The sequence below is a fragment of the Solea solea genome, chromosome 17 (assembly GCF_958295425.1).
Source record: "Solea solea chromosome 17, fSolSol10.1, whole genome shotgun sequence".
In the NCBI taxonomy this organism is placed as follows: domain Eukaryota; kingdom Metazoa; phylum Chordata; class Actinopteri; order Pleuronectiformes; family Soleidae; genus Solea; species Solea solea.
The window spans coordinates 11,850,340-11,871,501 of NC_081150.1; the positions used below are offsets into that span (position 1 = coordinate 11,850,340).

Genomic DNA, 21,162 nt, shown 5'->3' on the forward strand with positions numbered 1-21,162 from the left:
ATAAATTGAGTATTATTGAAAACAGCAGACGGAGGGCATGTTCTCTATAGGCATTACTGCCCACTGTGACAGCACCTATAAGCCTTACAATAAACTTTAGTGGATTAAAAAAAATGATGGCAATCTCTTTGAAGGTAAAACGTTGGACACCGTCCCAGACCCAGCATGAGTAAAATAAAACACTATAACTAGTAATTAAACTGCTTCTTCAACATACTCTTGTGTTTATTATGTCTCCTTGCATCAGTGCTCTGTAAACTGCAATGAGAGTTACCTGAAATGTATTCACGGTCACTTCCATACAGTCCCAAAGCTGTTTGTTTGTTTTCTTTTAACTAAGACCTCGTGTGCTACTCTAAAGCATCTTTTGAGTCTGTGGATTTAAAAGGATGAAGTGAAAAAGGATGAAAATAAGACTGTAGCAAAAGTCACAAATTAAGAAATCATGAAAACTCCAGGGACAATTTGTTTAGAGAGGGAAAATAAGGACCAAGTGAAAATGAGACAAGGGTGAAATGGAGGTAGATATATTCCCAATAAGATAATTTTCTCTCTTCCTCACATCCTGGTATAATACAGGAGAACAATATTTTTCTCCAAGTACCAGCAGAGGAAGCTTAGCACAGTTTGAGAACCATGGATTTAGTTCTTTGCTATTATCTTTTCACATTAGTTAAATGTAATATGTGAGAAAAAAATCTTGTGCTGAAATTTGGAAAGTTGGTTGTGTTTTCAAACAATCATGTTCCAGGCTTGTGTCAAATTCCCAATAATCAAGTTTTTTCAACTTGAGAAACACAAAAGGAAAAGTGCTCCATAATAAATGAAGTCTGATTGATCCCATAATCCTAGTACAAAGAGGTGAAACTTGGCACAAGAGCAAACTATAACATAACATGTCGAGCTGAAACATAACATTAGATTTTTATTAATTCAAGCAAACTGTTACAGTCAACAGTTACATAAGTTACATGTTTTACAGTATTGATCTAATCTGTTTTCTTTTTTTTCCTTTCAAACCAGGGTTTCTGTCTCCCCCCCCCCGTCCCCGATCCCCTTTGCCCCCCCAAACATAGAAACAGCAAATCCATACAAGCGCAGGCAGGTAAGTAGTAACAGCACAGTACATTCATCAACTCAACGATACGTTTCATACGAACAATAAGGCAAGTAGAAGAAAGAACGAACAAACGAACAGAAAAAAAAAATGGCAGACGCTTTCTTTGAAATGAGCTACAACAATCCTCTCTCAGGCCCGAAAAGGCAGTGATTATGCAGTGTTTGTTTCTTTTCTTCTTCTTTTTTTAAAACAACCGTTGCTGCTGAAGAATCGGACGAGGTAAGGCTTCTCGTTAGTTGGCAGGTACACAGTAAAGGGGCATCTGAGGAAAAAGCTGCCTTCGTTGGTGCTGAGAGATTTGTACCTTCTTTTTTTTTTACATTTATAATGTTTTTCCTCGGCGCACTGAATAATCATCTGGAACAATAAAACAGGTGGGAGATGTGGTGTACGACTACAGCATGTTGTCAGTGTCCATATGTGTGGAAAATCAGGAAAGAATAAGATGAAAGCTCCTTTCTAAAAAAACAAAGGCTCAGAGTTTATCTTTGACTGCTTGATGTCAACATGAGCTTCTTCGAACCTGGACAGACGCGCTCAGTTTCTTGGCATATTACTTCCCTGGAGTAATGATTAGAAGTAAATTGACAGATATGCACATACGTTGCCGAAATCAGCGACAAACTTCCCCATCCTTCTTTTCCAACCGTACAACAATCATTCAGTGACCTTTCAGCACAATCGTATGCTTGTTCTTAGTGGTAATATCAGTCCTGACGGAGAAAAAAGAGAGAAAACTAAAGACAAACCAGCAAGTTTTCACACGGAGTGTTCATTTATGTAGTGGTCAGTATCGGCAACTACTGACCTATTAAAACTGCAAACGTTTCAGCAGGGAAGGGTAAATAAAAAGACGATAAAATGGCATTAAATCAATGCCATGGTCAGCCACCAGATGGCAAAACTATACTGGAGAACTATAAGATGCAACTTGCCTTCATTTTTTTTTTTGTATATAGACATACATAAAAGAAACAAGTGGTTTTTAAAAAAAAACAAAGTTATTGTCATGTATTAACAATAGTAAACATGGGGGGATTTCATCACAGGAAATCCAGCTGAAACAAGGTCCCATCGTAGTGCAGAAAACAATAAGTGTGAAATAATCTCTCTTGGAACACTAGAAAAATGGACGAGGTTGATGTGGAGACTGTCCTCCAGACACAAGCCACAACGAGACAAGAGATAATGACGAGATAAAAAAGCCAGAGAGAGGAAAAGTGAGCAACAATGATGTTTCTCTTCTTTCTGGAGGAGTAAGGACTGATGGCGAGGTGTGGACTGCAGGGTTCTTTTGTGGGGGGGCACCTGAACAATTCCGTCTTCTCCTGCCATTGCTGCTTCTTCTTTTTTTCCCCATCTCCCTGGCTGCCATCACTCCATCCAGTCTCCTTCATCAAACTCAGACTCGTCCTCGGAGTCCGAGTACTCCACAGCGATGCGGCGTGACAAGATGGTGGCCACGTCGTTGCCAACTCGCTCGTGTTTAGCCTCTTGCTCTCGCTGCTCCTCCACTTTTCGCAGCTGGATGCCTGCAAGAGGAAAAGAAATAGAGAAATGTGTCTGATGATCTAAATCGTGACGTAGGATTGCCTCTGAGGAAAGTTTCTGGGCAAGTTCAAGCTCCTTAATTGGAGTTTTGCATGCAAACCAAAATTTCAAGTTTGAAAAATGCTAATCGGTATTTCTAAAATCAAATATGAAGTATCGAAAATACCAAACTACCGAATTGGGATGTCTGATCTACAGCCCAAAACCCACATATATTATGTATACAAGTATCCTATATATCTATAATTCAAAAGGTGTGTAAAGGAGAAGAAGTAATGAAACATTACGGAAGAAGACGGTGGCAGCACACAGGAAATCAAATTTATGAAGAAAACACAAACAAAAACATCCTCCTGAACGTTCAGCGAATCCATGTCCTACCTTTCCTGATCGCCTCCAGCAGGACACTGCGTGCATCGCTGATGGGTGGCAGATTGGCTGGATGGTGCCTCTTGGACCCCACATCGTGGAGGGTGTGGGGCTGCGGCGAGGCCATGGCTGCGGCTGAGGGGAAGGCCGGCACAGGCGGTGGGCCTGACAGACAGGGCGAGGAGCTCCGCGCTCCGGGAAGTGGCAGGGGGGGAGGCGGCGGGGGAGGAGGCAGCATGGTGCCATCTGACTGGGTCCCAGAGCCCATGGATTGGCCTTTGTCCAGGCCCTGCTGGAGACGTGCCGGAGAGGAGGAATGGAGAGGAGGCGCCACAGGCGGAGGAGCCGGGTGGAGCACACCCGGAGCGATCTGAAGAGGAGCAGGGGCAGGTGGGATGGCCTGGGGCTGCTGCTGGACTGGAAGAGGAGGGATGGGAGGAGGAGGGGTGCCTCGCAGGCCTGAGGAGGGTAAAGGGGGAGGCGGAGGAGGAAGAGGGGGAGGCGGAGGAGGAGGCGTGTTGGAATTGAGGCCTGCTGTCCGGGCTGGAGACTGAGGTCTGCTGTCGGAAAAACCCGAACTGGAGCTGGAGAGGAAGAGAGAGAGAGAAATAATGACAGCTAAGAAGAGAGTCAGTCAAAAACATCAAGGTCAAAGTGAAACATTATTGCACAGATTAGTGCTGTCTCTTTATTTCCACATCCTCTACTCTGTATGCACAACAGAAGAGTGAAGGCCCAGTCTCTCAGTGTAGCTAAGAGGGGTGGAGTTTAGTAAAGTGTCAATTCCAAATTACTGTAAATAAAAATGGACATAGCCTCGTGGTTTGAAAAGTGGAGCCTAGGAAGTAGGACGGAAGTAGAAATTAGCCACCAGGGAGTGAAAAAGAACTGAGTCTGAAGTCTTTGAGATATTGAGCAGTAAACATTTTCCTGAGGAACTAATGGTCTCAATCTCTATTTTCAGGTCTTCTACATTAGCACATTTTGTAAATTGTGTTCACATTTATGGGAGAAGAAAATAAAACATGGCACCAAGTGGACACCAGTGAGACAACTGATTCAGTGGGTGTTCTTTCTGAAACCAAAAGACTATGTCCACTTTCTTTATATTCAGTCTAGTTGCTGAATGTCAGTACTGTGCAAGTCTTAAAGCACCACCAGCTTTGTTGTTTTTATGTGATCATTGACATTGGAATGATGGAAAGTTGGTGTAATATATTAGTTTAACTAATACAACATGTGTATGTAAAGCTCAAGCATGTTGTGAAATAACCTGTTGTAACCATAGACCCTTTTCACAGCAGATATTATTTGACATACAATAGTAGGACAACAATTATTATTCTTTCACTCCAGGTTTAACAGAGCCAGGGTTGTGCTATTGTTGGCTAGGTCAGTGTAAGGGTAGGTCACACTAAATACTGAAGACTCTTTGCTCAAATAAGACACAAGAGAAACTGTCTATGTCTTTGTTTAGTGGAAGAAATCATTCATTGAGCGGCTTTTTTGAAAGTGCAGTGTCACCACAGAGGTACATTACTCTGAATAGAGTGATAGTGTATGGGAACCTCTAATTTGGCCAATATGGACAGTAGATATTATTAAACATGCTCTTATTTCTACTATGTATCAGTAGAGTGGAGTGAAATACTACTCAGCAGCTTACTCCTACATTAAAGGCTGTATGTTATGAATAACATCCATTCACTGTTGGAATGGTGGATCGATCTACTAAAACCACGCCACTGCAACACAAAGAGCCACATGTTCACAATCAATTTTTCTTCCAACAGAGAAAATTGCTGCAGACAAAAAAAAGCACAAGAGAGAGAGGAGAAAATAATGTGTTGTTTTTTCCCCTCCGGGCACACTTGAGGCTGTATCTGAGTAAATACCTACTCCGTGAGCTGTGTGATACGTGGAAACGATTTGAAAGATGGTTAAGTGAGGAAATGAGCGACAGAACGTGATTGTGATGTTTTATCAAAAGTAGAAAAACTGTGAGAAATTCACAACCATCGGGGTCAGAAAAGGATTGAACAGTAAATAAGAACAGGAGGAACGACGTGGCTGGACAGATTTTGTAAGAAGACGCTGCAAGGACCTCAGTGGGAAAAAAAAAGAGGAGAAAATCAATGATGTTTCTGTGGTGCTGTAGCCGCAGCCTTAATCACCCCCTCTGATCTCTCCATTCCTTCAAACAGTGACATATGCAGCCAAAGAGTGCAGTGGAAAAACAACCTGTAATACGCTCAGTGGCCTAACACTTTATTGATCCTGCCCTTCGCTGAACCTATTCCTTTTTCTATCATCTCCAGTAAACAAAACCCTCCATCCATCCATCCAACACTTCATCATCCTTTCTTCCCTGGGTTTTTCAGTCAGGCTTGGATCCTCAAATAAATAATACGGGAGAAACTTTTATAATAGAAAGTTGCTCATGACAACTAGTCAATAAAAGGGAAAAATAAAACAGAAAAATACCATCTTAAAAAATAAACCATCTTATGATGTATCAAAAATGTGTGCACCTGGTGAAATAGTATCTACAGATAATTTTTCACGCTTCAATCTGCTTGAAAATCTCAGAGCTGCAGCATCTTTCTGGTGCACAGATGTGCTGCTATGCAAAAACCATAAAACAAAAATAAAATGACTATTGTTTCCATGAAAATTAGGTTATGTGTTGTGCGAGTGTGTGTCCTCCTGTCCCACCTGATCACAGAGGGAGGCTTGATCTCTCCCAGTGGGTGCATGGGGGGAGGTGGCGGTGGAGGGTCGTGTGGCCGTGAGTACATTCTGTCCCCGGTACGGTTCAGCAGCTCATTCATCTGGCTGTAGGGCAGCGCCGCCAGCGAGAAGGGCCCGTCCAATTGCTCCATGTAGAGGGGAGCCCTAAGCAGAGAGTTTTCATTTTTTTAACTCTTGGCCTTGACTCGTGTTGTGTTAGTTAGGTTTGGTGTGGTGTTTTGACACGCAGGGCTTATTGCCACAACATGTTCTATGCTACTATTTCGAAGTATGTGTGCAGACGCCTTGAAATAGAAAATGTTTGGTTTTTGTAGTGCTTTACGTTCTACTTCGTTATTTTCACGTTCTGAAGCAGAGGTCTTATTTTGCAGACGAAGCACTGCAAAGAAGAATGAATGAAAGAAATGGCAGACAGACTGGGAGAATGGAAGACTGAGTTTACTGAGCTGAGGAGTTGCACTCCACTGTAGTCTCACCATTAGAGGTCACTCATTCTTACCAACTTTTAATATAGATATATTGTTACAAATGATATATTTATACAAATAATATGGTGCGTTAACAGTGCTGCGGTAATAACTTAGACGACGTGTGGGTAGACCTGCTGAGCTGTTCTGAGTTGTCTATTGTGTACACTGAGGCTGTTTTTGCTATCTCTCACATCGACCATCTTCATATGTGGCTTTAAATTGAGCTTGAAATCCATTTTCATCATCGTCTGGACAAACATTTTAATTTCAGCTATTCATGGATCTGACAAACCAGAGAAAACAAGCCATTTTAACAAAACCCTTTCTTATTAATCACATTGACTGGTGGGGAAAATATTGAATTTGAGTGGCACTGGAGCTCTGAGTCACAATAAATGCAATCACAGCAGTGATGGACCTTAATCATTACTGTTGTAGCTGCATTTCCTCCAGTGCCAGTGAAGTGTAAATTGCAAGAACCCACTCAGTGGAGTGGGCACAATTAAATGTATTCTTTTTTTTGCAGATCCAGGGACTGCTGACAAATAAGTGTTTATCCAATCAGCACTGATAAGGCTCATTGATATTTTAAATTGAGTTCTATATCATCTGTTTCTGTGGACACCAGGAAGCATTTTAATTGCATCGTTTCAAATCTGCAACACACTGAATGTCACTGAACGACTGAAACGAAGCCCCCGTTTACACCAAGTGGCAGAGTCAGGCGTAGTTCACAACATTGAAATTGTCCTCCCAGTTTTAAAAATAATCCCGTTCACGTTAAGCTCTCAAAAATATCGTCCACAGAAAAACCCATGTGGTGACTGCTGTCAAACAAGCATGTCAAGTGTGGACAACAGGCATGTCCAGAGCATGTTTTTAAACAAAAACAAGTGTAGGATAGATGTGGTCTTATTTGCAGTTCAGTATATTATGCAAATAGTTTTTTTTTACCATCGCACGTTTACACACATTTCTACTGGGTTACCTTGCACAGTAATCTGGTACTAAACAAACCGTTGTCTGATAATTGGTCAACAGAGAATCGCCATTTTGAGCGGACAATGCGAATGGAATAGTTATCATATTCATATGATGCGACAGAGCGAGGATTCAAGGCCATTTGTTTCTTTTTCAAGAAACGATATCAGCATGTAGCAGTGTGTGGTGTATGGTGTTTTTCTTGAATTTGTTTATGGGTGGGCTAAACTGTGTCATGCTGGTACGGTGACACATTTTTAACCATCTGGTTTACAACCCAGCAGTGGAAATGCAGATCAGGCTTTCAAGGCTAAACTGTGTCGGTTTGAGAGGAAACGCAGCTTAAAAAAAACTGTTATGAGATGTGCGATAAATGACAATCATGTTCACATACCTGTTGTTGTGGTAATGTCCTGCAGATCCGTTGGCCTCTCTGTGTCTGTCTTCAGGAATGTCCTGGGCCAATTCTGCACCCAGCGCCAGTTTCTGCCACTCCTTCTTACGATCGTGAGGCGCCCGCGGTACCTTCTCTGGCTCCTGTGGGCGGTCTATTGCCTTCAGCTTCGGTGGAGGAAAGCAGTGAGAGGCATAATGCGGCGACAGGGATGGTTTGGGTGGAGGGTGAGTATGAGATGGGAGGACAAACCCACAAGAGGTTAGTTTAGGGATGAGAGAAAAACAAAGTGAAGGAAGAGGGAGAGAAGACAACAGGTTAGCTGTTGTTAAACACACATGTAGAGGCTCTACACACTATAACAACAGGAAAAGGTGACACACACAGTCCAACTAAAAATTTCAACATGGATATAAGTTGCTGCCACTGGCTGTTTCTGATTTTACAACCACATTAAAACTGAGTCATCCCCCTTGCACAGTTCATTAATCCTGTATAAAGGCAGCTATATCCATCTTAAAAGAAATTTAAAAAGTGTATTGATCTTGCTTTTTTAAAAGAAAGCACTTTACAGAAAATAAAAATGTATGTCATACAAGCTTAGGAACAGGGAGTGCTCAGTGATGGATTAACCCAAAATCATATTATGTAACAGGAAACTGTTGAATGTTGAAATGTTAAATTGAATTGAAAAAAGTCATCAAAGAGCACTCTCGGCTACCCAGACTCCAGTATGACTATGTTTCCACAAACACTTTACAGGCCTTTAAAGAAAGTAAGCAGAGAACTTCTGCAGCAGAAACACACACACAAAAAAATCGCACACAATCTTTTAGAAATAATCGCTGTATTTTCACATACCTGCCCTGGAAGGTCTAAGTACCTATAGACCTGATCATACATGCGGGGATCCTGCAACTATAAGAACAAAAACAAAAACCACAAGAGAAGCACCAGGGGTGAGGGGAAGGGGTTCAAAAAAATCAACACAGCACAGGATTGAGCGCAACACTGGTGCACACAGTCAACGGGGAACAACAACAGAGTGGGCGGTGAGAGCAAGTGGGACAAAAGGGACGGAGGGGAAAAGAAAAAAGTGCTGTTAAACAGAAAATGACACCGTGCACAGCAGTGGGGACGTCACAATGCAGGTTGGGACCCAGCTGCACACACACAAACACATAAACACACACAGTGAAATAACAAAGCCGGGGCTTCAGCGCAACAGAAGATGCAGGTAGAATGAGAGAGATCTCACTGGAATGGGAGGACAAATTATAAAGATGTGTTTCTATGTGTGTGACCAACGACAACAACAACACAACCTAAAGAATGACGGGAAGAACACACACACACACACACACACACACACACATGTGCGAGTCAAGCAGTTTATAACTTCAGAAAAATGAAGAAGGGTCATTTCACAGTTCAACTTAATACTGATATGCATGAAAACACTTCACTTATTTATTCTAAACCACCTCAGGCATTTACATAATAAATGAATTAGCTATGCTGACAAGAAAAAAAAAACAACAGATGAAAACACACTGTCTGTGTTACAACATACTGTATTTCTCGGATGAAGAGAATGTTTTTTATTCTACGATAAGTTTGAGAACAAATCCCAAATCCAAGACTTGAGATAAAAGCAGTGCATACCCCCTTGATTTTTAGTTTGTAAAATGAGTAAATAACTGTATGTCAGGGACTATTTTTTAACTGTGGATTATTACACATATAGCGATCTAATGAGCTGTTATTGCAGTATGATGGTGTGCGTCGACTGTAAACAAGCATACACTTGCACACAGTAATTGCTAGTAGATTCAATTGATTGCTCTTTTTGTTTTCTCCTGGTATTTGTTGATATGACGGAAACGTTTTTGTTCACACGGAGTCACTGTGACTGTTGTTTTTCCTCGAAGCAGAAACCAACACCGTGGAGATTGTTTACCTGTGTGTGTCGGGCCAAATTTGTCGTGCTTCATTCCGTCTAAAATGTTTCTACATCAGGTACAGAAAATGCCCGAGAAATGTAATTTCACACAGACACACCGCAACGTGTATGTGAGCATGTGTGGGTGTGTCTGTGTGTGTGTGTGTGTGTGTGTGTGTGTGTGTGTGAGTGTGTGGTAGTCGTTTAAAAAAATCAAATGTGCTGGCTGACATGCGGCTGATTCATCACAGCGTGGGTTGGGAACAGCATTTCATTCGATTTGACTAAATGATGCTGATATTTGCTCATCCAGGCTGTGGTCAGGTGGCCAAGAGTGAGTGTGGGAATAAATCCTGATGGTAATGCACATTGATTAGGTCCTAATTCATTATGGCCCATTACCCGTGATGAGCATTGGCTGAGGGAAAGCGTCAGAGCTCACTCACACACACACACGCACACACACTGAGATTCAGTGGCCTTATCCAAGACTCCTCCAACACATCCGTCTATCTGAACTGACTTGAGACAGCAGTGCGTCCTGACAACACTGTATCTACTGAGGCAGAAGACGCTGCATCACAAGTTTCACTTATCGTCCTCTCCCATTTTTCAAACTATGCTGAGCCACAAAATCTCGGCTGCATGCCTGAAGATTACTTTTACTCAGATTAACCTCTGACTTGCTAAAAGCTTTGCAAGGCACTCTCGCCTGGCAATATTTAAACAACCATTGAAGAGCACCATCTGCAATAAAATAAGTCAGCATACTGTAATAGATTTATTGGAGTATTATAATGGGGTTTCAACTTTGTTGGGTGTAGAGCAGGTAGATAACTGATAAAGAGCAAAGAATTACAAGTAGACTGTTTATAAAAATGGATAAAGTGTATCGGTCACAAAATGTACTCCAGAGATTACAGACGCGTCCTATTGCAGGGTTTCTCCATCCTGGTCCTGCGTGTTTTAGATGTTTCCCTCCTCCAACACACCCGATTTAAATAAATGGATCGTTATCAGGCTTCTGCAGAGCTTGCTGATGAGCTGACTATTTGAATCAGGTGTGTTGGAGCAGGGACACGTCTACAACATACAGGGCAGTGATTCCCCAGGACCAGGATTGAGAAACCCTGTCCCAATGGACACGACAAGCTGCTGATCACACTGTTGTTGTCCACTCACAAAAAAGCACATTTGTGTGTTATTGCTGAAGACTTGAACCTAGTAATTGAGGCCATTAACTCCTCAAGAAACTGTTTACTGATGTTATAACGTCCCATACATTTCTATTTAAATAGAAATCTTTTTGTAACAAGCAGAGTCTACTACTTTCCATCATACTTCCTGGCTTTCACTTTATATTTTATCATTCCAGTCTTCTTCGTTTTAACCATTTCCTTCTTCTGTGTGTGTGTGCAGGAGCGACTTGGCACTGGCTGATTACACAGAGTGCACCTGTGTTTGATCACCACCAGCTACCAGCTGTATAAAGACATCAACCTACAGTGAGTGTTCACCCTACATTCTGGTATACACATCATAGCTGCTTAGTACATAATTGTGTTTGCCGAGTTTCTAGTTTGATTCTTCGAAGATGTTTTTGGTTGCTTCAGTGTGGTTCCAAGTTGTAGGACCACTGTGTGACTCTGAGTCTGCGTCTGGGTCCAGATTACACAGGCTGTCGCACAGTTTTATATTCAGTCCATGGTAAAGTGCAAGATTTACATCCGTAAGGCCACCGAACATCACTCTGTCCAACAAAGTGTCACAGTGAAGGTCAGAGTGCAGCACTGTGAAGGTGAAACACAGAGAAAGGTCCACTGTGTTTCTACAGTATGTTAGAGAAATGGGAAAGAGTGCATCTGTGTGTTTGTCTGTACTAGTGAGCGTGTCCGGTCTGTGTTGGTCACAGCTGTTCTATAGGGAGCTCATTTCAGAGGATCTGTGTGCCTCCGCCTGGTCGTCATCTTTCATCGGAATGGTACTGGCAGAGATGGTGTCGCTGTGTCAGCACTGTAACCGTGTGCAATACGGCAGTCGTAGATTTATGTTATATGCAGGATGCAGTCTCATGTGGCGCTCTCTGCTCATACTCATATTTTTGTTGGTGCCTGTATTTTAAGTGCATGTTCAATGTGACATACTCAGCAGAAATGAATTCATGTTAGTGGGTAAATAACCCCCACACTGAGGCCCCACAGCCACAGGACCACCCTGCTGCTGCTGCTGCTGCTGCTGCTGACAACAACAACACAAACCCCCTCATACAATTCACTCATTTGCTCAGCACATACCACGACTGTATTCATCTGCAGCTACTGGCGTTTCTGATGAGAGCAATTAAGTCTCCATTTGAACATAAAAAACATTAAATGAAATTGTCTAGAACACTCTGATATTTGTATCATATTTTTTTTTTTTTTACAACAACAATCCAGTCAACAAATTTTACAAAAAACAACAAAAACATCTCTGCTTCAATGCAAGTCAGAATGTAAAGTTAGTTTGGCCACTTAACCACTGCAAGTAAGATTTACACTGCATTTAAAAAAAGAGTTCCCATTCCAAAGCAATGTGCAGTTAGTTAGCCAGAATGTGGTACGTTAATTTTCTTGTTGTTAGTGAATGATCTACTCCGTGGCTGAATCCCAACACTTCTGTACTGTAGAGTCCAACTTTTCTTTATGACACAAGGTAGCAGCACGTTTTACTTCATTTTAAAGACACAAGTAATAGACGATTCATTGACTTTTGCAGTTAACTCGTCACTAAGATAGTGATTGTCTTCGGCAACACAACAAAATAAAGATGGACAGTCGCTGAGGAGAACTTCATAAGATTAAGTTTTACTTCTGTACGGTAAAGCAAGCCAGTAATGATAATCAAAACCAGTTTTTGTATCCAGTTGAAATTCACTAGGATACTCTAGGATAAACCTAAACATTGAATTTAGTATGTAGTACGTTTATTCTGTTTTTGGAAAATAACTGACCAAATGTTTCGATCTTTCCAGGACTGCTACCCCTGCAGATGATTTGGAACGCAGCCAGGGCAGGTAAACACTGGAGAGTTGAGTTAGTAACATGTTGGAGGCAGGAAGCTCACTCGTCTAGATCAAACCAAAGGGATACAAGTATTTGGGATTGAAGGAGGGCTGCAGGCTGCCATGTTGGGAGCAGATGCTCTGCCAGATGCAAAGTCAAGTTGGGAAGGGAGGGAGGGAGGGAGGGAGGAGGTCTTACCTCTGGGGTACTGAGGAAAGGAGGAGGGGTTTCAGAGAGGATGCTTATAAAGCCCTTGGGACACACAAGATAAGGAATATCCAGCTGCACAGAGTTAGACCAGGATCAAGAAAAGGTTGAGAGGAACAGAGTCAGATGGCAAAACTCATACATATGTGTTCTACCATAACTGAAACATCACACAATATCTCATACATGGTGCGATGGTGTTAGAAAATAGAACTCCATCACTCCTGATCTATATCAGTCCAACATATATCAGTCCAACATTACAAGCAGTAGTAATGTCAAGATGTATCTGGTTGGTAAAAATCCCTCTCCTGGAGAGATCAGTTGCAGCATCCTGGGTCCTTTCATCTCACACACTGTACCATCTAAACCGGGTGGTCTTTTTCAAAACTTGTCTGTCAGTGAAAAAGCAGCGTATCTGAGCTCACAATCTGTGTACCCGTGGATCAGCTGGCATTGACATTAACCTTATTTTTCTGTCCTTGCTTATGAAAAGATGTCATTTAAGTGGAAAAAGAAAATCTGCTGTTCCAGCCAAGATATTAAAAAGCAAGAAACTGCCTGGTTTCATGCTGTAGCTGTGTTGTGATTACACAGTGATTATTCAGCTGCTGGACCGTGTTAATTATTGCAAGCTAGATGTACTTAGTGCAATATCCTGCCAAAACATCAAGTACAAATTTGAACATTTAATTAATACATATTTTTTTTATTTATCTATATATGTGTCTACAGTTGCACATTCAGTTTAAGTAATCTGAATATGCACTTTGGTCATTTCAGTATTTCTGCCTTTTGCCGATATCTTGCCCAACACAAGGAATGTAGATAGATTTAAGTTAAATAACATTAAATATTAACAAATAACTGTGAAAAATGAAAGGGGGGGAACATTTGTGTTTTGTTTGAGTTTATTTTTCCATATGTTTAACGTGTTACTCAAAACCATACACAACTGAAATGCTCCAAAAACTGACAAAACCCCCTACTTGAGTAGCGGTTCTCTTTGTTTTGTTTTCTTCTTCTTAGTTTAATGTCCTTGCTTGCTCCGCCTGGCTTTGTTTTATTTGATTTTTGTCTTGTTTCACTTTATTTAGCTCTTCTTCTTGCTATGTCACGTTACTTTGTCTAAGTCCTGTGTTTATGTTTTGTAATTTCTAGCTTGTTTATACACCTAAAATTGGCGTACACAAAAAGGACTGTGGGCCTGCCTCTGATGACATGCAGCTGCTGTGGCTTGTAGCCGGGCACCATTTAGGTTGTCAATCCTGGTTCATCTCTGTGTCTTACCGCTGTCTCATGGATGCAATAGAGTAAGGGTTACTGTTTTGAGGAAGGGCTTTTAATATGTATGTGAACTTGTATCAAAAAGCTGTAATGACGGAGGATGTTCCTTTATATTTATTGTACTTACAATAGCTTTTGGCTTTAGGGGGAAATTAAACAATCGTAAACACTCCCTCAAAGTATTTTATTGACGAGCAGAAAGCGTTTATACCTGAACAAGACCCTCCTGACCCCAGACTTAAAACAAACTAATACTTTTGTGGCTTTTGCTAAAGCAACTTTCCCTTAAAACTTAAGACGGATAACTCTTTGCTGCCTTGTAGTCTCTTTAATATTCCGCACACTTCTTCAACAGTGGCTAGCAAAAGTGAATTTTTATAAAGTAAAAGCTTGTCACTTAATCAAGCTGTGCAAACAGCACACAGCAGTGTACCCCTATGGATTTTAATAAGGCCTGGCATTTACATACATAAGCTCAAATTCAGAAAGCATTTTATTCTTACTTCAATTTATTTAATAAGAACAGTCTGGGATTGAAATGCCACTATTTTCAATGGAAATGCCAGCGAGTGCTGTCATGACAGAAGAATGGGACACAAAGGGGATTCTCCACAGGAGACCAAATGCTGAAGACAAACAGCACTCATCTCAAAGAGAGGCAGTGATGCTCTGTCTCTCTCATCTCCACTCTTACCAACTGCTTTCTCTCTTTCTCTTGGACCTTTCCCCTCACTCTCTTCATCACTCAGACTCACTCAGCACAGACTAACACAGGAGCTAAAGAGATTGTGGGTTTCTTTTCCTTTCTCTTCCCTTTGCTGCACTTCATTTATCACTGGCTGCCAATCTATGTGTCAGTGCCAGTTTTGTAAACTACTGCGTTATAAACTTTTGACTGCGTAAGAAAATGTGATGGTTGAATAAGACGGAGCAAAGCACAAGTGCAAAAACTCCCCTTCTCACAAACAAACCTCTACAGTGGAAATAATGCACATGGTAATCTATGCTCCACTCATTGTCAGGTACCAATTTCCAGAAGTCTCAAATTCAGAAGTGGGGATTTAAATTACAGTATGGTCTCTCTTCACTGCAGGCACTCTGAGTTTATCTGCTCTGCTTCTATTTTCGACTCCTTCAACACATCATTTCCACATTTTTATGCAGCAGATGAGTTTGTTTCAGATCACCACTTGTATTATCAATGAGGGCAATTAAGTCTGAGCCTTGGCTTAGGTTGGCCCTCTCCGACTGTTTAGATGACCATAAAATGTTCTAATCAGCACTGTAAATTCTGACCATATTTTCCAGGCTATAACTCGTAATATAAAGTTGGAAAACTGAGCAGGAGTAAAAGAGAGGAGACTGAATGAGTGGCACGGCTCAACATTGTCTGCCACAGAACAAAATAATGTTGGCAGCCAATCTTAGGCAGCTTCACAGTGACTGACACGAGGCACAGGCTGTCAGGTCCTCCACACTGCGGCTGCATCGTAGATCATGCTCAATTTACATCGTTATAGATTTCTGAACTGTGTGCGTGCGTGCGTGCATGTGTGTGATTGTCTCAGTTTACAACACTGAAAAAATCTAGATGAGTAAAAGCAGGGAATATAATGGATGTCTGTAATTTACTGGTGAAATAATAAGGCACAGCAAAAAGTGTATACATAATTACAGCAACACACACTCAGTTTATGAACGCCGTGACCTGGGCATGTCGCAGAACTACTCAATCAACAAACTGATGAAGCGCAAATGTATCAGTGATTCACTAGATTTCACCTGTTGGCGTATCCGTACATAATGTGAGAAAGTGTGAGCAGCAATCTTTATTTTCCACTCTTCACCCTTTAAATGACTGCATGAGTCTGCATGCTTCCCAAAGACACACACATAATCTCTCCACACTGTATTTACCCCCAAATCCTCATTCAGACCATTTATCTCCTGTGATGGTTACACAAACCAACAAATATGTGTGCGTAATCCCTCTAATCCATCCTGCGCTCCCTGTGAATGTCCTCTAGGCCTTTCCATGGGGTCTGTCTAACTGCCAGTGTGGTGAGGAGGGAAATGAATGAGGCTTTACAAGCCAAGCCCACCCGGGGCTTTAATTAGAATGAAATAACTGGAATGAGCTCTGGCTACAAGCAGTCATATCAACCTAACTCTTCGCAGTAAATAAGCTCTGCACGCCGTTGTAAATGAGCGTCGTTTCATTTTACATTAAGGGTCGAAAACAATCAGTGTATGTGTGTCTTTTGCTATTTAAAAGCAGATGACCAACAATGACGACGATTAGTGCCTCTACATCCTTTCAACAAATTCATGACCAAACACACCCTCTGCCTGTGACACCACATTCCCACAATCATTAAAAACCTCATAACCAGCAAATTATAACCTCTTCATTTACATGAGCCCTCTATGGGAAATCACTCTCCTTATTCTCCACTGACATGACCGTAACAGGCTTTGATTGACTACGAGAGAGCAAAGTGAGGAGCACGCCCCGTGCTTCCCACGCAGGGAGAAGCAAGCTGGTACTGATTACAGCTCCTGGTGCTGAGGGTGGGAAACCCCTCTCCTTTGAGTAGGGGGTGAGAGCTCTGCGTTAGATAAGAGAGAGAAACATTCTGTGGATGTGAAAGAGCTTTTTCACTTAATTGGTGTGTCTGTGTTAATCAAAATTAAACAAACACAAGCGCAGCTGACTGCACATGTGTGCGCAGAGCTTCCTCATGAGGCTGCGCGTGTGTGCAGAGGCAGAGAGGTGATGCACACAGAACAGCAGATGCTCCCATTAATTAGATGCAATGATCACACAAGTAATAACTGAGAGGGCTGACTAGAGGAAGACTTGATTAATCTATGACTGGTGGCTAATTAATGCATTAGAGTACATGGTGCAAATCCAGGCTTATAAATCTATCACAGAATCACCCTGTCCATGTATTCAAGCAGGACACATCAATCTGTATCCACAGAGGGAACAGGAAGTCTTCCCACACACTACACTCAGCGTTTTCAAGGGTGCTCGTCATAAACACCTCCATCTATTAACAGAGTCGGCATGGAGAAAAAATAAGAGTACACTCTCAAGGCCCCGTGCTTGTCATTTCCAACACTTACCTTCTGTTTCCGTCTCTCCTTCCTCTTGTCCTCTGTGTCCTGCAGCATCTTCTCTCTCCACAGATCGAAGAAGTAGGATGGATTGGTGTAGAACTTCAGACCCTCCTTTCCATCGTCCCTGTGGACGGATAAAGGAGACACTCATTTCACTTTGGTTGGTATTCTGGAGTAGATAAACCATAGCAACATGAAAACATTGCATAAATGTGTCCTTTCACTACAACCTTATCTGCAATGGTTAGAGAATATAATTCTGCAGACAAGTAATAAGTAATAGCTTTGGTTAATTTTAATTTCAAAGCCAAAATATGGATATATCTACAGTAAAAGAAACACTTATTTCAAATCCCTGTGTAACATATGTTTTACTGTAAGTACTGTAAATGTTAGGGCAGTTATTGTCATCAATTTATTTGCTAATTATTTTAATGGTAATTTGGGCAGGAAATCTCCCAGATTGTAGTGGTACCTCAAATAGCTTATTTTGAGACTATGATATCAGACATTATCATTTTTGAGGAGATCGAACCAGAGAATGTTTTATATTCACATAAAAAAAAATTAAATGATCGACTGATTATACTGAATACTGAAGTATTTCAGCTCCTCATACAAGTAGAAATGTGTCTCTTAATGTGGCAGATGCTGCAGAATCTGGACAAGTGAGAAACACAGAGTGAGGGATATGTTTGATAATAATCATCACATTTCTGCTCCTCTTAGTCTTCCTTCCCTCAGCATATATCTGTTCACCATCTGTCATGAATAATATCTTATGTCCTGCTTTATCATTCGTTCTCAACTGTTTCATCACAGAGGTCCTTGTGTGACCGGCGATCATTTGATGAAGCGGAGCTACGATGACGGCGACGACAGGGAGGGAAACGAAAGAAGACGACGGTACTTATATCTTATCCTACACAAGTGCTCATGCTCATATGAGTAACTTCATATAACGTCCACATATTGCTTTAATAAAATATCCGATGCACCCTGAGTGGTAATGTAATGACACAAGGCAAAACGGACAAACAGAAAAACATGATACATTTGATGCCCATTCCAGTATCGCGATGATGAAACTCTACTCCAACCCGCTGCAACCGCTGCAGGTACAGCCTGTTAAGTTCTCAATTCTTTAAAACCACAACTGTTGGACACATGAAGACTGATTTTCCTCCCAAGTTACAGTTGGGAACCAGTGGGTTCGGGGTTATTTAAGAAAAGAAAATGGTACATTTTTGTTAACATTTCACATATCTGAAGTAAAACATTTTTGGAAATGTGTTCGATATAGATATAGAACTGCCATTTAATTTTTGGTTATTGAGTTTAGTGTGTGTTAGGCTGTGTATGAGAGAGTGAGAAAGAGAGCAGGAAGGATGAAACAAGCGCAGTGCTGAGGATGGAAGTCAGGATCAAAGAGAAAAGAGAACACAATGAGCAGAGAGGGAGAGAGAGAGAGGCGTGAGTACCAAAAGAGAAGGAGGATGAAAATGAAAAGTAACTGAAGAGATAAAAATAAAGTACTTTAAATTATGAATCATGAGAATGTAATAATGGCTGTCCAAGATAATCACAATCAGCCATTTAGTGCATATGAACAAATCGGCTCTGGAGCCGTAACTAAATGAAGAGGGAACTAAAATTCATTAATCGGCTGGAAAAAAAAAACGGAATATGTCTAATCATAATTCTTATTTGGCTGCACATGTCTGACTAATTAGATATTAACCATAGCTGAAATCAAAAGAAAATCAGATGAAAAGACCCCGATTATCCATTTATTGAGTTAAAATAAGCATTTGTATGTAACTTGAAACTTGGCATTTTGAGGTTGATGCTCTTGACAGATTTAGATACCACTCTCTACCTGCTGCCGTTTCCTCAGTACATGTGAGGCAAAGCTGTTTTCAGACATGAACTCCAGATAATAACGAGTTTGCTGTTCACTTAAGATGAACGGCAGCAGTGGGAGAATGTCAGGGTGAGACCCGTTCAAAACAGCAGCGGAATCTCTGGAGGATCCAAGTGAGGGGGTGACGCCTGGCTTGAGCCCCAGGCATGACACTCATCCATTTAATCACCGTGGATTATCTGCAGTTTCAAGGGAAAAGAGAGCTGGGAAGAGAATCTCTAAAGTATGTCCAGAGCGACTTTTGTGGACATTTGTGATCACACATACAGCCCTTTTTGGACACACAGTACATTTCCAATGTACGGTGAAGTAGAGTAGCTAGACTCGACATTACTCGGGTTAACTTAGGATGAGGTGTTTGCAGTTAACCTAACTTCAAAATGTTTAATTCTTAAAGATAGGCTACATTCGGACTGGATTCATGTTCTCGCTGTAGTCTTTTTCTGCGCACCAGCCTCTTCTTTCTGGGATCATAAAATGTGGAACATGCACTCGACTACATTATCAAGGTTTGTCACTCAGACTTTGAGAAATATGATTAAGTGCAATTTCTGTCTGGCTAACACGTTTACATGTCTTTTAAAAGTCAATTTCTGGAGAATGTCCGAAGGTCAGTGCATTACTGAAAGTAGCTCATGAATAAAAAAAAAAAAAAAAAAGAGAGAGACTGTGTTTGGCCTGAAACCTTTTTGAACTGGCTTGGTGAGGGTGATGTATTCAGGGACATGTCAGATGCTGGAGGTGGAGAAGAAAGAGAGAAAAGAGGGAGGGAGGGAGAGAGAGAGGTGAGAAAGCAAAGGGGAGGGAGTGTAAGCCAGAGTGGCCAGCAGACATTTTTATGGATTGTTCATCTTCAAGATGACTCCCTCTATCACTTTGTCTGAAATCTTAAGAGACAAGAAAGATGCTGAGAGTGAAAGAAGCAAATGTCTGTAATGTATACCAACACATCTGAGTATACACTAAGAGGCTCATGCAGATAATCACACATAAACACACCATGTCATATTTAACCACAGACTCTACAACCCTACATCAAGTCAAACTGACTTTTATTATGCTGTTATAGTGTCCGGCAGACATATTACACTGAAGAACATTCAATGCTATTTGTGCACTTTTCTCTTAACTGAGTGGGGAGTGACCATTTCCTCTTTGTGATTTTTTTTTTTTCCCCATTCATCAGCGTGGGAGTGGAAGCAGACTAATGTACCTGAAGATCAAAGTGGGTTGGCATCACGCTGGTCAGGGAGAAAAACTGCTGCAATTTAGGGGATACTCGCAGTTTTCAGTGGCATGATGTTTTCATTTTAAAATGGAACAACGGCACTCCATCATCACAAGCCCACTCCGGTCAGTTCATTTCCACACACAACTATCCTAATGTCCTATACAAGCACTTTTTGTGTGTCCGCTTCAACTAATCTAGATGGTGAAATGCTGCCATGATGCATTTTTTGGTTGACCTATTAAAACAACATTAGCTGGTAACATGTGTTTCTATCGTCCATTAAATTCAAAATATTGACTTTTTTTATTCTATTATTACTGGTTTGACTCCCAGACGCTTGATCTGGGTGTGTACCATGTTGACATGCATAGATTCAGACCTGTAGGGCGAGAGGATGTTGAGCGGTGGCGGCTGCTCGCAGGTGTGGAAGGTCTCCTGCAGTGGGATGGGCAGTGACGTGCGGTCGAAAAGCTGCTGGTCCTGAATAGTGGAACTCCTGAATGCCTTTCTCATAGTGATGTCCTGAAGAGACACTGGAGGACAGAGGGAAGAAGAAGTGGAAATGGCAATTATTAATTGTCAGGCAGTGATAGATGTGCAATAATGTGCTCTTAGTTGTACTTTTCCCCTGATGGTCCCTTGGCTCATATTCAAACATCCACTACATTTCTGTTTCTCTCGTCTCTCGCAAACACAATAATTACTACTCGACTCTGCCTCATCATTCCTGCAATCAAAATCGACGTTGATACAACGGTCACACTC

General features: G+C 41.4%; 1 protein-coding gene across 4 annotated transcripts in view; it reads right to left on the reverse strand.

Moving 5' to 3' along the window:
• Positions 1-905: 905 nt before the first annotated feature.
• wasf1 (WASP family member 1) overlaps positions 906-21,162 on the reverse strand; it is a 52,612-nt gene continuing 32,355 nt past the window's right edge. For 2 of the 4 annotated variants that reach the window (XM_058612808.1, XM_058612809.1), the window contains exons 4-11: positions 20,777-20,930; positions 17,249-17,366; positions 12,821-12,904; positions 8,498-8,554; positions 7,637-7,803; positions 5,756-5,935; positions 3,053-3,624; positions 906-2,652 (exon numbers count right to left, since the gene is read on the reverse strand). In XM_058612808.1, coding sequence (XP_058468791.1) covers positions 2,495-2,652; positions 3,053-3,624; positions 5,756-5,935; positions 7,637-7,803; positions 8,498-8,554; positions 12,821-12,904; positions 17,249-17,366; positions 20,777-20,930 — 1,490 coding nt within the window. In that variant the 3' untranslated portion in view covers positions 906-2,494. The remainder of the gene's footprint in view (positions 2,653-3,052; positions 3,625-5,755; positions 5,936-7,636; positions 7,804-8,497; positions 8,555-12,820; positions 12,905-17,248; positions 17,367-20,776; positions 20,931-21,162) is intronic. The other 2 variants (XM_058612811.1, XM_058612810.1) reach the window with 2 other exon arrangements.